Source organism: Dipodomys merriami, unplaced genomic scaffold, assembly GCF_024711535.1.
Source record: "Dipodomys merriami isolate MVZ:Mamm:240054 unplaced genomic scaffold, mDipMer1.0.p SCAF_163, whole genome shotgun sequence".
Classification (NCBI taxonomy): Eukaryota; Metazoa; Chordata; class Mammalia; order Rodentia; family Heteromyidae; genus Dipodomys; species Dipodomys merriami.
The window spans coordinates 990,484-1,010,054 of NW_027202971.1; the positions used below are offsets into that span (position 1 = coordinate 990,484).

The 19,571-nt window shown below is 65.4% G+C and overlaps 1 protein-coding gene across 3 annotated transcripts in view; it reads right to left on the reverse strand.

Annotated features, from left to right (window-relative positions):
- Positions 1-19,571, reverse strand: part of Ncor2 (nuclear receptor corepressor 2) — a 103,928-nt gene that overhangs the window by 26,638 nt on the left and 57,719 nt on the right. For 2 of the 3 annotated variants that reach the window (XM_070024876.1, XM_070024878.1), the window contains 7 exons: positions 18,632-18,810; positions 17,443-17,497; positions 15,808-15,906; positions 10,670-10,818; positions 9,498-9,670; positions 7,866-7,928; positions 2,124-2,266 (listed from right to left, as the gene is read on the reverse strand). In XM_070024876.1, the coding sequence (XP_069880977.1) occupies positions 2,124-2,266; positions 7,866-7,928; positions 9,498-9,670; positions 10,670-10,818; positions 15,808-15,906; positions 17,443-17,497; positions 18,632-18,810 (861 nt within the window). The remainder of the gene's footprint in view (positions 1-2,123; positions 2,267-7,865; positions 7,929-9,497; positions 9,671-10,669; positions 10,819-15,807; positions 15,907-17,442; positions 17,498-18,631; positions 18,811-19,571) is intronic. The other variant, XM_070024877.1, reaches the window with a different exon arrangement.

Below are 19,571 nucleotides of genomic sequence, written 5' to 3' on the forward strand. Positions count from 1 at the left end.
GTGAGCCTTCCCAGGCGTCCCCCGACGTCCCTGTCCACACCGGCTCATCACCGCCCACAGCACCGAGTAATCTGTGAGCCCGGCCGAGGCTTCACGTCCCTCTCACCACAGCTTGCCCTCCCCAGCGCCTGCCTGCCTGCCCCAAGGTCTTCAGCTCAGGGAAGCTGACACATGCCCACGACCACGCAGGCCGGGAGTCAAGCAGCCCGATCGGAAGGCAGGCCAGGGTCAAGCACTCCCCAGCCAGGTGGAAGCTGGCTGTCTCGTGAGAAAAGCGTAACCTTCGGTCACACGCAGGGGGAGGGCGACCTCGAGCGGACACGGGTGCCAAGCATTACGTAACTCGCCACACTCGCCCGCACCCTCCTGCTTCCTGCTGACATCCCCAGGTCTCCGTTGGCCAGGCCTGGGGTAAGCGGGAGGGGACGGCACCCGGTAGTCTGCCCCCCTCCTCCCTGCACTGGGGCCTGGCTGGGGGTGCTGGCCAGGGCAGGAGGCCAGCTGGCACACACGCTACCAGGACGCCCGGCCTCGCCTCCGTGGAGCCCGGCTCCAGGGGCCCGCCTTGCTCAGTGCGCCACGGCTCGGCACCAGTCCCATACCTCGGGGCTGTGTGCCGCCTGGCTGCTGGTCCCCGGGTCCCCGGGTCTCCCACGCGTGCCCAGAGCGGGAGGCCCTCCTGATCAGATTCACTCTGCAGACACTGCTGCTCCTCCTCGCTCCAGCCCTGGCCGCCCCCCAGAGCTCCACTCCCCAGCTGGAGGTGCCCTGGCCGCCCCCTGCAGCACCCAGGAACAGGCCTGGCCCGTCCGCTTCGCCGCACCAGGGCAGCAGGGCTCGGCGCCCCGCCCCTGCCCGCAACATTGCTGGGCTAGGGTAGGCTAGGCTGAGCCGTGCTCAGCTAGAGTGAGCGGCGCCTCCCGCACCACGTGGCTCTTCAGGTCGGGGCTGCCAACAGGATGCCTGGTGCTTTGTAGAGAACACCCAGAAGAGCCCCAAAGGAGTGGTGCTCCCATGGTCCCTACTCCACAGGTGGGGAAACTGAGGACTGGGTGTGGAGGTGGGAGACAAGCCTGTAAAGCGCAGAGCCCTCATCATGCCTGGGACCCCGCACAGAGAGGAATCTATGGCAGAGGGCAGGTGGGGTGCTGAACCCCAGGCAGTATCAAACCCATGGGCCAAGTGGAGCACTGGCAGCTCACGCCTGTCATCCCAGCTACTCAGGAGGCTGAGATCTGAGGATTGCGGTTCAAAGCCAGCATGGGCAGGAAAGCCCCGTGAGGCTCTGATCTCCAGTGAACCACCAGAAAACCAGAAGTGGCGCTGTGGCTCAAGTGGTAGAGCTCTCATGTTGAAGCTGAAGAGCTGAGGGACAGCACCTAGGCCCAGAGTTCAAGACCCAAGAACGACCAAACCTACAATAAGACAATAAACCCACAGCCTGGACCGTGACCCATCTCCGCACCGCTGGCTGGCGTCCTGGCCCCTCCTCCCCACCCTGAGGAAAGGCGGGCAGCGGCAGGCTCGTACCTACAGTGACCAGCTAGAGGAAGAGGCTGGGAGGACTCGGGCTGTGCTGACCCGTCCTCTCTTGTGACCTGTCTCTCTCATGGCTGGCCGAGCCCCCCTCCCGGGGCCTCACAGGCACCCCCACTCCACACAGCAGTCTCTCCAGGCAGTAAGGCTCTGCTCCATCCCTAGGTTCCCTCAGGCTGGAGCCCCCACAAATGTGGCCGGTGTCAGGCTCAGCCTCTCCGGGCTTCAGCACACTGCATCTCCTTTCCAGAACAAGCTGCACGACTTTAAACCCAGCCTGCGGCCACCCAGGGAGGCACGAGGGCCTTGGCCTCTGCAGCCTGGTGTCACCCCAGGGCGCCTGACACACCTGCTGTCATGATGCGTGTGCGTGGGCCCTGCAACTGCGAGGACAGTGGGGGGGCTCCCACACGCCTCCTTCCCCCCACCTCCTTCCCAGCCACGCTGTCTGTGAAGTAGGAAGACAGGCTCGGCTGGGAGTCCAGCAGCCGCCTCTCTTCCCTCCTCCAGGGGCAGGGGGGCTCATCCCCTCTCCCCTCCTCCTGTGCCGGCTGGGTGACCAGGCCCAGGGCCTGGCAGTGGCTCACCATCTTCAGCCGGTGCTGCTGCAGGATCCCATCCAGGTTCTGCCGCTTCTTGTAGTTAAAGTAGAAGTTCTTACACTGGGACACAGTCTTGGAGCCCACCATGCGTGCGATGGCCGACCAGTTCCGGCCATGTTCCAGGAGACCTGAGGGGCAGAGGGCAGTGAGGGGCGCTAGCCTGTCCGTCCCGCTCCGCTCCACATGGCCCGGCCTTCCCCACGTGGGGCGCGGGGCCTGGCTGTCCTGACCCCAGGGATTTGCCTCGAGCCGGCCAAGCGCAGGTGAGGTGCCCTGGGGCGCGGGAGGGCAGGGGGTGGAGAGTCAGGCCCGTCAGGCCCGGAGAGCGCCAGGTTCCACGGGACACTGCCAAGCCCCCCCCCCCATCCCTTTAGATCTGCACCAGACTCACAGATCCTGTGGCCTGGCCCGCTGCCAGGGCTCCCCAACCTCGGGGTGCAGGCAGGAGCCCCCACCCACCTTGTTCAGGCTAGAGCTACACAACACATTGTCCTGAGGCCTTGAACCCCAGAATCAACAGAACCCCCAGGCTCAGCAGTGAACCCCAGGCTCAACCTTGAACCTGAACCCCAGAATCAACAGAACCCCCAGGAGGCCCAGGCGGGGCAGCCACTTGCAGGAGGGCCGGTGGTGGGGTCCCGGGTGTGGGAGGCTGGGCTAGACTAACAGCTCTTGTAAACTAAGCTTTAGGCCATTTTCCTAAATCAAGATCTGCCGGGAGCTGTGGGCAGGCCGCGTTTGTCTTTTCTCAGCCATTCATCATGAAGAGCCACCTTTTCTCATTCATTCACTCACTGAAGAGCCACCTTTTCTCATTCATTTGAGGTGTGGCCCACTACTCACAAAGCCGGCAGGCAGACAGCCCCGAGGCAGAGGCCCTCAGGGTGTGCAAACCCTTCCCTTCCACTGCAGCCAGAATCCCACCCAGGACATCAAAGCGACTGCCGCTCGCCATGGGGGGGGGAGGGGACACCTGTCGCCAGCCGGAGCCCCAGGAGTCACAGGAGCCACGTGGCTCCACCCAGCTCCAGGGTTCCTCAAGGGCAGGGGGAGGGGACGGAGCGCAGCTCGCAGCTCGGCCTCCCGACCTTTCCCGCCGCCTGCGCCAGCAGCAGCTGCCACATCCAGAGCGGGCGGATGGGGACGCGCGTTTATTTATATTTCCCAGCCGGGGCCAAACGTCAGGCTGGAGGGAGCTCGCCAGACCCGTGGAGGGGCTCCCACGGGGGCCGCTGGGGCTGGGGGGCAACCGTTCCAAACTGAATAAACAAATGAGGAGGTGTCTGGGTATCTGTGGGGCACCTGAGGGAGGGAAGAGAGGGGGTCCCCATCTTCCCAGGGCACCTGAGGGAGGGCACGGGGCAGGGCAGGGCAGGTAGGAAGCCAGGACACATGGTCCTGTTTCCTGTCTGCCAGGCAGGGGGTGGGGGTGGGGGGGGTCTCCTGCGGGTTAGATCTGGGAGGCCCCGAGGCTAGGGTGCCGGGCAGAAGGGAAACATGGCCTCTGGTCCCTGGAGGCAGCCCCTCTTCTGGGGAGCCCCGCTCCTGCAGGTCCCTCACCCGCCCACACCCACAGCCCGGCCCCTGGGGGTCACTCACATCCTCTCATGGGTGGCTCCCCCTCCGACAAGTTTTCTGGAAACATCCGGCGGGGCTGCGAGGCGGCGGGGCACGGGGAGGAGGTGCCGGCTCCTGGCTGGCGTCTGCTGGCTTGCAGGCGGCGCAGCTCAGCCCACATCCCGTCCACCCAGGGAGGGGGAGGAGGGAGGAGGGAGGCTGCTCTGCGCCTGCCCGTGGTGGCCACCTCTGACGCGTACCCCAGCTGCCGCGGGGCGGGGCGGAGGGGGCGGGGCGGGGCGGGGCGAGGTGACCGTCCCCGCGGGGCGGGAGGCCGCCAGCTGCGCGTGCGGGTGCCCCTGTGCCAGGCGTCACCAGGGTGCTTGGTGCCCACGGCTCCTCCGGGCACCACTGTGCCCCGGGGGTCATCAACGAGGGGTGGCTGCCAGGAGCCTTGAACCTCAAGTCTGCCTCAGGCCCACAGGGCTGTGGCTTGGCGGGCAGCCTCGGCCAGAGCTGAGTGTCACCTCCAGACGGGGCTGGCGGGAGGCCGCGGGCTGTGGCTCGGGCCCAGGGCCCAGCTTTGGGAGGGCAGGCCAGCTGGCCCTGGTTCCCTACCCAGCCTTGACCACAAGACTCACACCCTGCAGGGCAGCCGGGGAGCCGCCTGGATGCCCCTCTACCTGAGTACCAGGGCAAGCATGGACGTGGGGCTGGGAACCAGGCCACCTCGGCCTCTGACACCCCCCATTCTACCCCCGCCCCCCCCCCACACCTGCACTCAGCTCAGGGCTGTACTTTGAGCCAGCCACATCTGGGCCTGGCTGACTTCTGGGGTGCTGGGATCACTGACCGCTCAGCCCTCTGACCCCTGGCCTCTCTGTCTTGCCCTAGGAAGTCTCCAGAGCTGCCCAGGGCTCAGATCCTCCCCAGAGCCGGGTCCGTGAGGAACAGAGGGCACTGCAGACCTAGGAAGGAGACCGGCCTGGGCAGGCAGAGCAGGCTACGCACCTGCCCACTCCCTGCTGCCAAAGAGGCCGCCCCCTCACACAGAAGCCTTCCTGGGCCTCCCGCGGTGCCCAGCCCCCGGGCACACGTTTCCCACACTTGCTCTGTGCGCGCATGCCAGTGTGCAGGGGAGGCACAGCCCCTGCCACGGTTTGGGGCTCCGCAGGGAGACAGGGCCTCAGGGTTTGCCCCAGGCCTCCTCACCCAAGGCAGGCTGGACAAGGCAGCCGGCCGGATGCCGCCTCTGCCAAGGGGCAGCCCTCAGCCCCACCTCTTCACAGAGAAAGCTATCTGCACACCAAACCTTGAACCCCGAGCACCTCCAGGGGAGAAATGGGTTTCTGAAGCCCCAGGGGTCTCAGGGTGGCAGCCGTGCCAGGCACCTGCTGCACGCCTGTCCCGCAGGCCGTCAGGCCTCCCCTCTGCCCGCCCAGGCCCACCGTGCCTCTCCAACCTCAGCAGAGCACTCCGCCCCCAGGGGCGCTCACCAAGCTGGCAGCCATCCTGCTGATGGAGGGCGGGGCTGTGCGCTGCCTCCTGCGCCCGCCCCCGCCCTCCCCCTCGCCCTTCCCCCGCACCCCCCCCACGCCCGCCCGCCCGCCCACCCACCCACCGCCCCCACACCACGTCCAGGCGGCTCCTGAGCAGTCAGGCTGGCCTGGCTCGGCGGGGGCAGCAGGCACCTGGGGGCCTTCGCCCTTCTGAGGGACACAGACCGCTCTCCAGGAACTGAACCCACCGCTCTGCCCTGCAAGCCAGACAAGTCTGGAGCTCAGCGTGGCGGCCGTGGTCCTGGTCTGGACGGACGGGGGCACTGGGCTTTGCTAGGGGAGGGGCAGCCAGGAGACCAGCCCCTCCAGCCGGGCAGGGACTGGGAACTTGAGGTCCCTCCCGGCCTTCCTCCCCCTCTCCCTGCAGGGCACTTGGCGGGACAGCACCTGGGGCTGTCCAGTTCCTGGGGACGCTCAGTCTGCAGCCAGTGTGAGCTCCCGGGGACAACGGGCCCTGGGACCAAGGAGCCAGAAGGGTCTGGTGAGGACAGGGTGGCCATGTGAGGACCCAGGCTGCCAGCAACAAGGGCCCCAGGGCACGGGCTGCCACGCCAGGCTGGGCAGCAGCACCCGCTCCTGAAGCCTCTGCAGAGGCCCACGCTCTGACTTTGAAATTCTGGTCTCCGGGAGGCAATCTTAGTAGTCTCCTACGGCCTGTGTCAGCCAGGACAAATTCCCACTACACAGACGCAGAAACCAAGGCCCAGAGAGGGCGGATGAGCTGCCTGAAGGCACGGAGCCAGGAGGCGTCCTGGCCGATGCTCTCTCCGGCTGCGGCCTGGTGCCAGGGAGAGCGCGCCAGGGCTCCGGAGGCCGGAGGAGCACGCCTGACACGGGCACAGCCGCCTGGGTCTTCTCACCTGGGTTTCTGAGTGCCAGAGAGTGGGCTCTAGAACATTCCTAGCCTCTCACTTCCCCCTGGCTGTGGAGAGGGAGCGGGTCTGCGCACCTGCCTCCCGCCCCCGCCAGGCGCACGGCTGTCAGCAGCCACCCCGCGCCATAATTGTCCAGATTGCTGTAATTCACGGCAGACGAACGCACGGCGCTCCTGGCATTATTAGAAATGTCACCGAGGAGCCGGGGCCGGCTCTCTGGCTGTCACTCGCGGCCAACTGCGTGGGCAGGAAGCAGCCAGGCTTGAGACAGCGCAGCCGGGAGCGGCCCGCCCTTCCGCCCAGCCCGGACGGGGAGAGGGCAGCGGACGGCCTGCGGGGACACCAGGCCCCAGGCCCTTGTGTGTGGCTGGAACCCCATTTAAACAGACAGGGACAGGCACGGGCTCTGCACCACAGCCAGGCCCCCCCCCATGACTTGCCCAGCCCAAGGGGTCAGCACAGGGCGGGGGGGGGCGTGAGCAGCCCTGCCCGCCATCCGCTGAGACAGAGCCCATTAGAGCCTGCCAGGGCCTGGCGGGCCCAGGGGGCTGGGGAGTGCCCACTAATGGCTTAGGAGTTCCGTTTGGAGTGCTAGAAGGTTCTGGAACTAGAAGCTCAGAGAGTTGCGCAACACTATGGATGTATTTAAGGCTGCTGGATTATTCACTTTTCCATGGCGAACACGGCACGTCATGCATGCTTAAGAAGCAAGATTAGAGAAAACCGGGTCTGTTTCCACAGCGCCCCGTTCACACCGGCCTCTGAGGGCACAAACGGCCGAGAGGATGTGGGGGTTGGGGGTGATAGTGCCCACACTGCACCCAGCCCCTCCTTGCCCCTTGAAGGCAGCCAGGCGGAGGGCAGGGGTCGTGCAGGGGTCTGGGGCTATTCCCGTGAGCAGCACTCCCGCCAGGCCCACGGTAACCCCAACGAATGCAGCCGGAACTGGGGTTTCACACCACATGCGCCTCCACCGGTGACAAGCTGGCGCTTTGCACCCGAGCCAAGGGAGAGACAAAGGGCAGAGGCGTGTGCCCCACCCACCAGGGAGTGAGGCCGGGGATCATGGGCCTGCAGCGGGCTGCCCACCCTGCCACGGGACCCCACAGCTCCCAGGCCCGAGGAGAGCTGCCCAGCCTGGCATCCTTGCGTCCCTCACGCCGCCTGGACGCCATCCGCTTTCACAGACACCACGAGGCCCAGAGAGGGGTCGCCACACTGAGCCTCGAAGTCCCAGCTGTGCGGGCTCCGGAGAACAGCCTGAGGCTCCCAGGAACCACGCGGGGTGCACACCAGGCCCACACCAACTGCCACCCCACCCCGCCACACTGGTGCCCACAAGATCACCTGGAAGCCGAGAATGGCTCTGTTCACACCAGCACCTGCCGGCCACTCGCTGGGCCTGTGGGCCCGGACCCGCAAGACCAGAACCCGCGTGCGCGCATGCTCCATGCCCACCGGCTCTGCACAAGAGCCCCAAAGCCAGGGAGGCCTCGCTCTGGCCCCCCGCAACACATCCAGATCTGCCACCCTCGCGCGGCCACACACCTGCCCTGGCCCAGCCCGGGCAGCCCGGGGTCTGGGGCCACAGCCTGGCCTTATGAGAGTGGAACCGAAGCTCCAAGGAGGTACGACCTCCACCCCCCCGGCCCCCCCGGCCCCCAGCTGGGGGAAGAGCCCGCAAACCCCTCTGTCGCCACCCCCACACCAGGGCACGCGGGGACCGCACACCTTACCTTTCTTGGCTGTCTCCATCTCCTCCTCCGTCCATCGAGAGCTCTCGTTCATCTCGATGCAGGCTGGGAGGGAAGGCAGGCCGTTGGCCAGGCTGTACCTGGGACCAATGCCCCTCCACACAGCGGTGCGGGTCTTCTGGCCCCCTTACCGGCCCCCTCCCCACTTACAGCTAGGGAAACCAAGGCACACCGCTGGGCCCGCCCCGGCAGGTGGGCAGGGCAGCCACGGCTGACCACATGCCCACGGTGGGCTTCGCAGGGGTCAAGGCTGCATGGGTCTACATTCCACTCCTACTCATTCAAACTGAGGAGGGGCCGGCCCGGGCGGAGGTCCCCAGCTTCCCGGGAGGGGACGTGTACTAGACCAGCCCCAGGGCCTGTCCCCCGGCCGGGGAAGACGGCCCACCACCGGGCAGCCTCCCAGCCCCTGCCAGATTTCCCAGTGCCCCTCCTTCCCCACAAGGAAGCTGTGTCTACTTCACAGCCCATCGTCCAGTCCAGGCTGGGGCCTGACACGGAAGGGTCCTTCCACCGCCCCAGGGCAGCCCGGAGGACCTGCACAGGGCTTGGGACTGAGTTCAAATCCCGACTACACCTGGGACTCAAAGCAGACTGTGTTTGTTCTCTGGGCCTCCAGCAGCCTGTCCATAAAGTGGATCTACACTGCTCTCCCTGCAGAGGCGACTGCGCCACACTGCTGCCCCCGGTGGCCACACTGGGAGACTGCTGCTCCAGTCCCCCTACTGTTCCATTGGAGGGAAGGATGGCCAGCTCCTGGCAGGAGAAAGCCAGGCCTGTGAGGGTGAGGGCAGAAGTCTAGAGGCCGCCGGGTGGGGGCCACAGCCGCCTAAGGAGGGGCAACCGCTACCTGGTCCAAACAAAACAGCGCCAGGTGTCAGTGGCTCACGCCTGTCATCCCAGCTACTCAGGAGGCTGAGATCTGAGGATCGCCGTTTAAAGCCAGCCCGGGCAGGAAAGTCCAGGAGACTCGTTTCCAATTAATTACAAAAAAGAAAAAAACAGAAGTAGAGCTGTGGCTCAAGTGCAAAGCACTAGCCTTGAGCAAAAAAGCTCAGGGACAGTGCTTGGGCCCTGAGTTCAAGTTCCAAGAATAGTAAGAAAATAATAATAAAAGTAATAAAATTAAGAAAGATAGAACAGGGCTGGGAAGGTGGCTCAGTGGTAGAGCGCTTGCCTTGCATGCCTGAGGCCCTGGGTTCGATTCCTCAGCACCACATAAGCAAAAAGAAAAAAGCCGGAAGTGGCGCTGTGGCTCAAGTGGTAGAGTGCTAGACTTGAGCCGAAGAGCTGAGGGACAGCACCCAGGCCCAGAGTTCAGGCCCACGACTGGACCAAAAAAAAAAAGATAGAACAGGTTGTGGCTCAGTGTGGCTGCCGGAGCTCCAGCTGCGGCACTGGTCCCTCATGCTCTTCCCCAAGTGATTCCCCTCCCTGTGCTGGTAGGGATACTGAGGCACAGACAGGGAAGGAACGGCAAGCCCCACCGCCGACCCGGGGTTCTGAACTCCGACTGCTACAACCAGGCTGCCGCTGCCGCAGTTCACTGGGATCTCGGCGCGTTTCTGCGGTGCCCAGGGGCCTGCGCCCGCGGCTCCCGCTCTGGGGCCTCACCCAGCTCGGCGCTCTGCTGGGGGGTGGCGGCCTCCTCGTGGCTGGCCTCGCTGGCCATCGAGCGGGTGATGCGGCCCTTGCGCCGGCCCTGGCTGTTAGCGGTCTTGCGGCCCTTGGCGGCCACAGCCTCCTTCTCGTCATTGTCCTCCCCGGAGGTGTCATCAGTCTTCTCCCTGAGGGTGAGGGACATGGGGAGGGGGTCAGGGGGGTGCGCGCTGCTGCAGGAGGAGGGCTCTGCGGGAGCCCAATGCCATCTCGTGTCTGGAGGGAGGGGGGGCCACTGACGCTTCTAGGCCCCTGGAAGGGAACAGCCATGTGCTGTGTGGCCAATTTCATCCTCTATGCTGGAAGTGCTCTCCTGCCTAGAGCTCCGCACCGCGGGCCTGCGGCCCTGGCTGCGTCTGTGCAACACCTCAGCTATGCGCCTGGAGCTTTGCGTCCTGGGCCGCGGGCACGGCTGCCCGCAGAGGCCAAGGTCTCTGGGCTACGGGGCTGGGGAGTTGCTCGGGGTCCGCACCTGCCCACCCAAGCAGCCGGCCCAGGCGTGGGCCCAGGCTGGGCGCAGAGCGGAGCGGAGGCTTCTCGGGCGGGCAGGTGGGCAGTTCAGGAGATTTATGGCCTCTGCTGCCCATTCATCTTCCTGAAAGGCCCTGGCTGGAGCCAGGAGACAGAGGCAGCTGCACTCCTGGGCCCATCACAGGTACCTGGCGCTCCCCCCTTCTCCCCCTCAGCTGGCCGCCTGAGCTCCCCCCTTCTCCCCCTCAGCTGGCCGCCTGTGCTCTCCCCTTCTCCCCCCTCCAGCCTCTGGCAGGCGGGGCCCAGGGCCAGGCCTTGATCTGCAGGGGCTGCGCTGACGCTGACACACACAATTCTGCAGGTGGGCGCGCAGCTGGCGTCTCCCGCGCCTGCGACCTCTCGAGGGGGCGGCGGGCGGAGTTCCAAAGCTGCTGCCTGATTTATCAGCTCCAGAGCCCGGCTCAGAGGAGCTATCGCTCTCCCAGTCTCGGGAGGGCTGGGGGGGGGGGGGGGGCTTCCAAGAGGAGGGGCCCACGAAGGCACAGGAGGGCTGCCTAGCAGGCCAGGTGACCACTGGGCAGCAGCCTTACTAAGTGCTCTCCCCGTGGCAGGGGAGGGGCGTGCGTGATGCCTGACGCGGGCAGTGTCTTACTTACTTGCTTAGCTCTTCCTTGTCATGGCCGTCCACCTCAGGCTTCTCCTCCTCCTTCTCGGCCTCCTTCTCCTTCTCTTTCTCCTCCTCCTGGCCCGTCCTGGCCATCTGCTGCTGCTGTTGCTGCTGCTGCTGCTGCTGCTGCTGCTGCTGCTGGGGGCGGGGAAGCGGGTGAGCAGGTGGGCACATGAAGTCACACCGGGCACTGCCCCCGGAGGGAGTAGGGAGCTGCTACTGGCCGGAAGACCGGGCAGCTGGATGCCTGGAGGCTGCATGGCCTGGGGAGGCCAGAGCCAGTTCCCTGGGTTCAAATCTTGCCTCCTCGGGGTGGCCGTGTGCCGACTTCCTCACGTTGATAATGGGGGATCTGGGGTGCTAGGGCGTCTGGCGGGGCTGGCCGCTGTAGCCAGAGAACCTCACCGAGTGGGACCCACGGCGGTTCACGCAAGAGCTAAGTGCTGGGGGTCATGGGGGTCAGGCAGGGCAGGGGGCCTGGCCACCAGGCCGTAAAGGAGGAAGTGGGGAGCCCAGTTCCCCAGGCCTGAGGGAAGACCACAGCCAGGTCAGCGGCCCCTCTGGGTCCTGCCCCGGGCTGGGTCCCCATCCTGCTGCCCGTCCCGCGGGGCAGATCCAGAGGCAGCCTGGCAGCCCAGGGCAGGAGGCCGCGCATGCACGCACGCACAGCTAGCTTTCCTGGTGCCCGGGGCCCTCCCTGCCCTCCCTGCCAACCCACGAGGGCAGGGTTTCTCTGACACCCCAGGGGCCAGCACATGAGGCTCAGACCAGGACAGACACCTCAGGAGTGCTGGGGGGGAGGGGGGGCTGGGAAGGTGGCTCAGTGGTGGAGCGCTTGCCTTGCATGCGTGAGGCCCTGGGTTCAATTCCTCAGCACCACATACACAGAAAAAGCCAGAAGTGGCGCTGTGGCTCAAGTGGTAGAGTGCTCACCTTGAGCCAAAGAAGCTCAGGGACGGTGCCCAGGCCCTAAGTTCAAGCCCCAGGACTGGCCAAAAAAAAAAAAGGAGTGCTGGGGGCGCGGCTGGCACTGAGGAGAGCAGCCCCTCCCCACGCAGCCCAGACAAGGCTGGGCCCAGGGCCCCAGACAGCACTGGGACACAGAATGTGGGCCTGACCTGTGCAGCAACTGTGGGCTTTTGAACCCACAGCTCTGGCAAACCAACAACCACCAGATCCTAGGGACTGCGGTCCCTCCACGGGGGGGCAGTGCTCCGGCCCTCAGTGCCGCCCCACCCCCAGCCTGAAGCCACGCAGAGGCCCTCCCTCCCCCAGTGGGGGGGCAGGGATGGGCGCCCCACTCCTGCAGCTGTGTCCTGGCCGGGACCTTTGCACAGCCCGGGGCTGCACATTCCAGTAGGCCCGCAGCTGGCGCTGGCAAACCTTCCCGACAGATCCAAGTCCCTCCGTCCGGGCTGCCCCGGGGCCCCATGCCGGCCTGGTCTGTGCCGGAGTGTGAAAGCAGCCTTTAAGTGAAGACTGGGCATGGCCATGTGCCAATAAAACTTTATTGACAACAGCTGGAGGCATGGCTCAGGATGTAGAGCGCATCCAAAGAGCAAAAGCCACCAGATACTGAGTCTAAGTACAGGTCTCGGACAAAAGCAAAAACAAAAACTAACAACAAAACTCCTACAAAAAAAAAAAAAAGAAGAAGAAGTTGGGCACTGAGGGCTCACTCCTGTCATCCTAGCTACTCAGGAGGCTGAGATCGGAGAATCACAGTTAGAAGCCGGCCTTGTAAGAAAAATCCATGAGGTTTACCTCCAATTAAACAGCACAGGGCCGGGAATGTGGCTTGGTGGTAGAGTGCTTGCCTAGCATGCATGAAGCCCTTCATACCACATAAGCAGAAAAGGCTGGAAGTGGTGCTGTGGCTCAAGTGGCAGAGCGCTAGCCTTGAGCTCAGAGAGGCTCAAGGGCAGTGTCCAGGCCCTGAGTTCAAGCCCCAGGATCTACACAAAACAATTAAGGAAAAATAAAAGAAAAACTTACAAAAGCAGGTGGGGGCCAAGTGGCGGGTGACCTGGGGGGTGAGGTGACCTGGGGATGGAGCCAGACTGTGGGGGAGAGGGGGTGGCTGGCAGCCTGTGGGGGGATATGCAGGGGGGGCGCAACAGTGGGGAAGTGGTCTACGGGGGGCGGGGACAGTCAGGGGGCGGTCTGCGGGGGGAGATATGCGGGGGTGGCTGGCAGCCTGTGGGGGGGATATGCAGGGGGGGCGCAACAGTGGGGAAGTGGTCTACGGGGGGTGGGGACAGTCAGGGGGCGGTCTGCGGGGGCAGGGACAGTCAGGGGGGCGGTCTGCGGGGGCAGGGACAGTCAGGGGGCGGTCTGCGGGGGGAGATATGCGGGGGTGGGGACAATCGGGGGCGGCCTGTGGGGGGGATATGCGGGGGGGGGACAGTCTAGGGGGAGCAGTCTGTGGAGGGGGGTGTTAATGGGGGGAGCAATCTGCAGGGGGGCGGTCTGTGGGGGGAGCAGTCTGCGGGGGGGGCGGGGACAGTCGGGCGGGGGCAGGGGGGCGGTCTGCAGGAGCACCTGAGGCTCTGGGGAGGGGCGGACTTCCCTCAGGGCCTGGGAGGCTCCCTCCGGCTCCTGACCCTCACTGAGTGGGAGGTTCTGGGGTGCCCATCCCACCGAGCACATAACCCAGGATCCCCACCGTGGGGACCCCGAAGGGTCTGCAGGAGGCTTTGGTGTCCACGCAGGCCTTGAGCCAGGCCGGCTGCAGCCCAGTGCTCCATCGGGAATGTACCCACAAATCCCAGCACAGCTCTGGGGAAATCTCGGGCCATCAGTACACATCCCCAGGGATTTGCTTTTTTGAAACACAAACGCTGCTGAGGACAACAGGCATGGCCATGGCTCCCACAACGAGAACACAGGGACACAGAGAGGGCGAGTGAGTTGCCCAAAGACACCCAGCACACCAATACACGGCATCAAGTAATCACGACCCCACACACTAGCCTGGAAGCTACAGGGGGCACAAGGGGGAGGGGGGCATTGTCAGGTGGCGTCCTGGGGGCTGTGGCCAATCTAAGGATCACACACAGAACATAGCAGCTTTCTAGCAGTGAGGGTGAGAGGACATCTGAACCCTGACCCCAATCAAAGCCAACACGGAGCACCCACGCGCACTGTGACCCCACACCTCGCCATCAGCTAGGCTGTGTCTCACAGTGGGGCCAGAAGCACAAGGCCTTCCGGCCAGGCCTGGTGACAATGGCAGTGGCCGGCACCAGGCCCTCCACGTGGGCCGCAAACACCCACCAGTGCTTGTCTCCCGCTGGGACGGGTGTCGTGGACCACAGGCCACCTGCAGGAGGCAGCCGGGGGAGCCCTCCACCTGCCTGTCCCGGGCACTCGCTGGACCACTGAGCTGACCCCGGCCCAAGCTCCAAGTCAGATCCCGCCTCAGACCCTGTGCTGCTGCCAGAACAGAGCCACGCGCCTCCTGGCAGCCGCCCTGCTCTGCCCCTGACAGAGGTGAGGGGGGAGGGGGAGGGGAGGGGCAGCTGGAGGAGGAACAGGCCCAGGCTACAGGGAGACAGGTGCAGGGCTGAGCGCAAGAGGGCCACAGGGAGGAACACAGGACGGAAGAGGGCAACCACCAGCCAACAGTGCCCTCATCACACAGGGAGCGGAGGGTCGAAGGTCGGGGGCTCACCCCTCCCCCCCACCTCCCCCCACCCTCCTCTGGACAAGGCATGGCCATGGAGCCCAGGAAGAAGCTTCCTGCCGGTCTCCTCGTGCTGTCTCCGTGGAAAGACCACCGGGGGACCTGACCTGGTCCACCATGACCCTCTCCTGACCCTGCCCCCTTCTCTGTGGCAAAATGCCCTCCCTCCAGGACATGCGTCCTTGGTCACAGCCCAGCACAGTGCTGCACTGGCCTGTGCCCGGCTGTCCACCAGCACACACAGCTGGCTGGCCACTGGCCACTGGCCGCAGCGATCCTACGCCTCGCTCTGCGATTCGTCGGGGTAATGGAACACGCCCTTCCGTCTGGACCACGAAGGACGAGCCGCAGTCTGCACAGCGCACACCACAGCTGGGGTGAGGCAGGGCCCTGTCTGGCCAGGGACAGGGTGGGGGGCGGGGGCTACCGCCTAAGTGAGGGTCGGCGAAAGGGCCGCCCCTCCCTCTCTGAGCCCAGAAGCCTCAAAAGGTAGACGGCACCCGCACTGAGCAGCGGCTCGAAGCCTGTCCAAATGACAGGTCTCACATGTCTGAGGGGTGGGCGGGCCGGCCAGCTGTGGCTGGAGATGCGGACACCGCAGGCACAGACAGCCATGCTCGCAGCCCTGCCGGCCAGGGCCGACGCGAGGCCCTGGGCTCCGTGCTGCCCAATGGGGGTGCAGGCAGCATGGTCTACCGCTGCCACCAAAAAGCTTCCTAGCTGGTCACGTAGATGACAGGAGATGGCTGTGTCTTGGACAGAGACCTCCCCTCCCCCTCTCTCCATCTCTCCAACACCAACCACGGGGACCCCAGGCCTTTGCCAGAATACCCCAAGTATGTACTCGTTCAGTATTTACTGAATGCTTTCCCGGCCAGCCCGTTCCTGGGGTGCAGGGCTCCGCGGCCTTTTCTGTAACAGGAACAGAGAAAGGCATGAGCCGCTTGCTTTCCCCGGCCGCTGCCGTGACAACCCAGAAGCTGCTGTGAGGATGTGGTGGCTGAGTTCCAATAAAACTTTATTTACACAAACAGGAAGAGGGCCGGGCTTGGCCCTTGAGCCACCCAGGAAGCAATGTGTTTTTGTCTCAAACAGCCACTAAAATAAACACACAGTGCTATTAAAACTTGCAATGCTTGAGCTTGTAAACCACCCCCAGTTGTCCCAGGAAGCCTCTGCTTTGGGAACATGGCCTTTTAACCACAAGACCCTGCACCACCCAGACGAGTCCCGGAAATTTCCAGGCTCAAAAGGAAATGACCAGTTCTCCCTGTTCCATTTCCAGCTTCTAGGAAGGCTGCCACCAGAGAAGCCCTAAGGGCGGCCTCAGCTCCTGCTACCACTCACCAGGGCACACCCACACCCACATGTGCGTGCACGCACACGCGCGCACACACGCACACGGACCTGCCCCCGGAGGTGACAGCCCCCGCCATGCTCACCTGGCCTTTGCCACGGCGCCGGTAGCTCCGCCTCACCAGACTCTTGTAGTTCTCATTCTTCTTGGTCAGGTAGTAGTAGAGGACACACTCGGCCACCGTCTGCAGGACAGGGGGAAGGCTGAGCAGGAGGCAGAGGCCGGGTTCAAATCAGGTTCCACCACAGCCCGAGAGGTAACCCAGGCGCCAAGGCTCGGCTTGCACTGTGGCTGTGGATGGCCGTGGGGAGGCGGGAAGGCCGGCCCTCCACGGGCCGAGGCGTGGGAACCCAGCCGCCCGCATCCGTCCTACCATGAGGACAGTGTCAGCAGCCTTCCCCGGTGTGCGCAAACAAGCCGCAAACCCAGACCTGTTCTTGTGGCCATCCCCCCTTCCTGACAACGCCCGGCCCCTGAGCAGCCCCCTCCAGCCCTCACCCATCGGGACACAAACGATGTGCCACAGGACCGAGCCAACGCCAGCCCACGAACCTCCCGGCATACTGGGAGACGCTCTGAGACCCCCGGCCGGCGCCAAGCAGGGCACCTTCCCCTCCAGGGGTCTGCCCCCACCCCCGCCCTGGCCCTAAACACAAGGCAGCGGGCTTCACCCAGAAAGTACCGCCCACCGAGGCTGCTCTGCGGGGCCACAGCAGCGACCCGCAGGGGAGAGCATTCTCCAACCAGGCCAACGCTGGCAAGGCGGGCGAGGCGGGCGCGCGGGGCTGAGACCTCGCCCCTGGGCTGGCACCGCAGCCCCGCCTTCTGAAAGCTCCAAGTCTTACCCCAGAGGTCTCCTCAGCAAGATGCCACCAAGGCCTCCTGCAGACAGCACCACCACCCAGACGGGGTGCTTCACCCCGAATCTCAGCAGCAGGCCTGGGCAGGGGGGGCCATCCACCCCCCTGTGAGAGGGGAGGGGAGGGGAGGGGAGGGGAGGGGAGGCTATTTCTAGGGCTGGCTAGGTGAGCAGCAGCCTGCAGAGGGCGGACGCCGGGGGTGACAGTTACCCAGCCCAAGGCGTCGAGGCTCAGGGGTGCATGCCCGTGGTGAGGACTGCACAGGCGTGCCCCAAGGTGGGCAGTGGGGATGCCATCCCGCTGTGCCCGGCGCTGCTCTGGCAGCCCAGCCTCACGGCACGCTGAGAGGAGCGGCCCCGCCCCGGGACACCTGTGTCTCTGCCCATGGGCGCTGCCGCGGGAGCACAGCACTGCGGGCTAGGGCTGGGGGCAGGTGGGCTAGTGTCTCATTTCCAGAGGAGGGTTTACCCGCAGTGGATGGGGGCACATGCTGGCATGAGCCAAGAGGGACACGGGGGTGTCCAAGAGGCAGTGAGCACAGAAAGGCTCTGGATCTCGGGGTGCGGACCCACCCACCTGCAAGGCCTTCACTGGGCCTCCAGGCAAAGCCAAGCTCTCAGACCCGCCCCAGCCCGAGGGCGCTCCTCGGGCATGCGGGGCTCTGGGGACGCCTGGTCTAGCAGCTCCCCTGAGCTTTCAGGGCTCTGGAAGCCCGAGGCTCCTCCCCGGCCTGGGTGGGGCCGTGCAGCTTCTCCTGAGAAAGGAGGGAGGGGGCAGGGACACCAGAACCAGGCCAGCAGAGGAGAGGCCGGGCGGGCGGGCGGGCCCCTCCCCCGGACAGACGCAGGCCCGCCACTCACCTTCCTCTCCAGAAAGGAGGCGATGAGGCCAAAATTCTTGGGATGTTGCGTGAACCTGAGGAAAGAGCAGGGTGGGCCGGAGGTCAGGCCTGGGGGGGCCCTGAGGGGCGCCCGCCATCCCCGGTGCCCGCCTCGGAGCTCAAGGCAATTAATCTGGGGGTGTGGGAAGGGCTGCGGCGGCGCGGGCGGGCCGGGGCGGAGGGCGTTGCTTGGAGTGAGTCACCAGCTGCAGTGCCTTTGAAAATGTATTTGTTTGTCCTGCCGGAGGCTTCCAGGAAAAATGAGGACATGACATGCCTGTCTGTGGGGTCCCCCCACAAGATCGGCTATTGTTCCTCTCCCCAGCTGGACCTGGGAAGCGAGGCCCCGGCCGGCCACAGGCCCACCCGGGCGCGGGGGCCAGCCCCGCGGGGCTTCCCCGGGAGGGCGGGCACTGGCGGGGCAGGCCGGCAGTGCCGGGGAGGGGCCTAAAGGGACAAGGTGGCGGGAGCTGGCGTGGCTTCCTGCAAAGCTCAGAAGGTTCCGGGGAAATCACTCAACTGCTGGAATGTCAGGGCCTGGGAACGGGCGGAGGGGATGGCGGGGCCGGCGGGCGGGGAGGCGGGCCAAGGCCCGCTCAGCCACAAGGGTGCTGGCTGGGGTCACTGCCCACCCTGGTGTCCCCACAACCTGCCACCACCGTGGGCTTCCTCTGGCAGCGAGTGCCTGGACCTGCCCTGCCAGGCCTCCAGAGGGCCGGGCAGGCAGCCAGCAGGGCCCTTCTGTTCCTGGCCAGTTACTGGGAAACCCACAAGAGCCTCTTCCCCTCGGGGAGGAAGCAGCAGTGCCAGGACTGCAGGTGGTGAGGGCCGCGGCCGTGCTGATCGTCTAGGGTCCCGCCCTCCAGACCCAAGGAGCCCGCAGACCAGACTTCTCACTTCAGCAGACTCTCTGCCCCTCCCCGCCCCAACAGAACTGCTCTATTTCAGTCAGAATCCTGCCTCCGCTGCTGTGTGGCCCGTGGTAAGCATCTGAACCTCTCTGGGCCTCTGGTGCACTGCCCAAGGGATGGGATGGCTTGGCTGGGCTGGGCTGTTCTGAGGCCCAAGAGGACAAATGAATGAGTGCCGCGGACGCCAGGACGCTGCCCGGGCCCAGCCTACGCTGCCGTCCCGAGCTGACGCCACGGGCCCAGGCGGGGCGGGCTCACTTCTCCCGGAAGGTCTCCTTCTCCTGCTCGCTCCACATGTTCATGACTTGGCGGTCCTTGTACACCTTCATGGGGTCGTCCATGAGCCCATTCATGTTGATGAACTTGATCCGCTGCTGGTCTGCGTCGTACAGCATGGGCGGAATGACGGCCAACTGTCGCATCTGCTTCTCCAGGTTCTGCGGCAGAGGGCAGGCGGGCGGGGGTCAGAGGCCAGCCGGCCAGGCAGGCGGGGAGGGAGGCAGGCACCCTCCTGGGAGCCCGGGGCTGCCAGGAAGTGGCAAGACACCAAAGAGTTAAAAACCACCGACGGCTGGCGCTGGCCGAGGGAGAATTTAAAGGCGCTGGGACAGGTTTATGGAGGGCAGGGCCGTAAATTAGAGACTCAGGGCAGCAGCCGCCTCATCCGCAGCAGAAGGCGGCCATGAATTTTCCCTTTGGAAAGGTAACTACCATAAAACACCATAGGGAAGACACACGGCCCAGCTGGGCCCACGCTCAGGAGATGGCACTGCCAGGCAGCAGGCCTCTGGGCCAGCTTCCCCAAGGGGCGAGCAGGGGCAGCTGGGAGGAGCCCCAGGCACCAGCCTCACGGCCCCCCCAGACCACACAGCAGGAGGCAGGTAGCGCCCAAAGCAAGGGCTGACTGGAAAGAGGCTGAGCCGCCCTGGCTGGGCCCGTCTCCCAAACTGCCACAGCCAGACGATCACCGGGGAGGAAGGACATGTCCCCAGAGGCTCAGGGGTCCAAGGCGTCCACTGCTGGCACTGGCCCTCCTAACTCGGGGCTCACGACACTCAGCGGACGGCCATGTGGGCCAGCTCAGGGCTGCGTTCTAAGGAGCCCCAAGCAGCCTTCGTGGTACGCACACCTCTGACCCCCCCCTTGGCTGCCAGACAGGCACTGGCACAGGCCATGGATCGCCCGCTGGGGCTCCTTC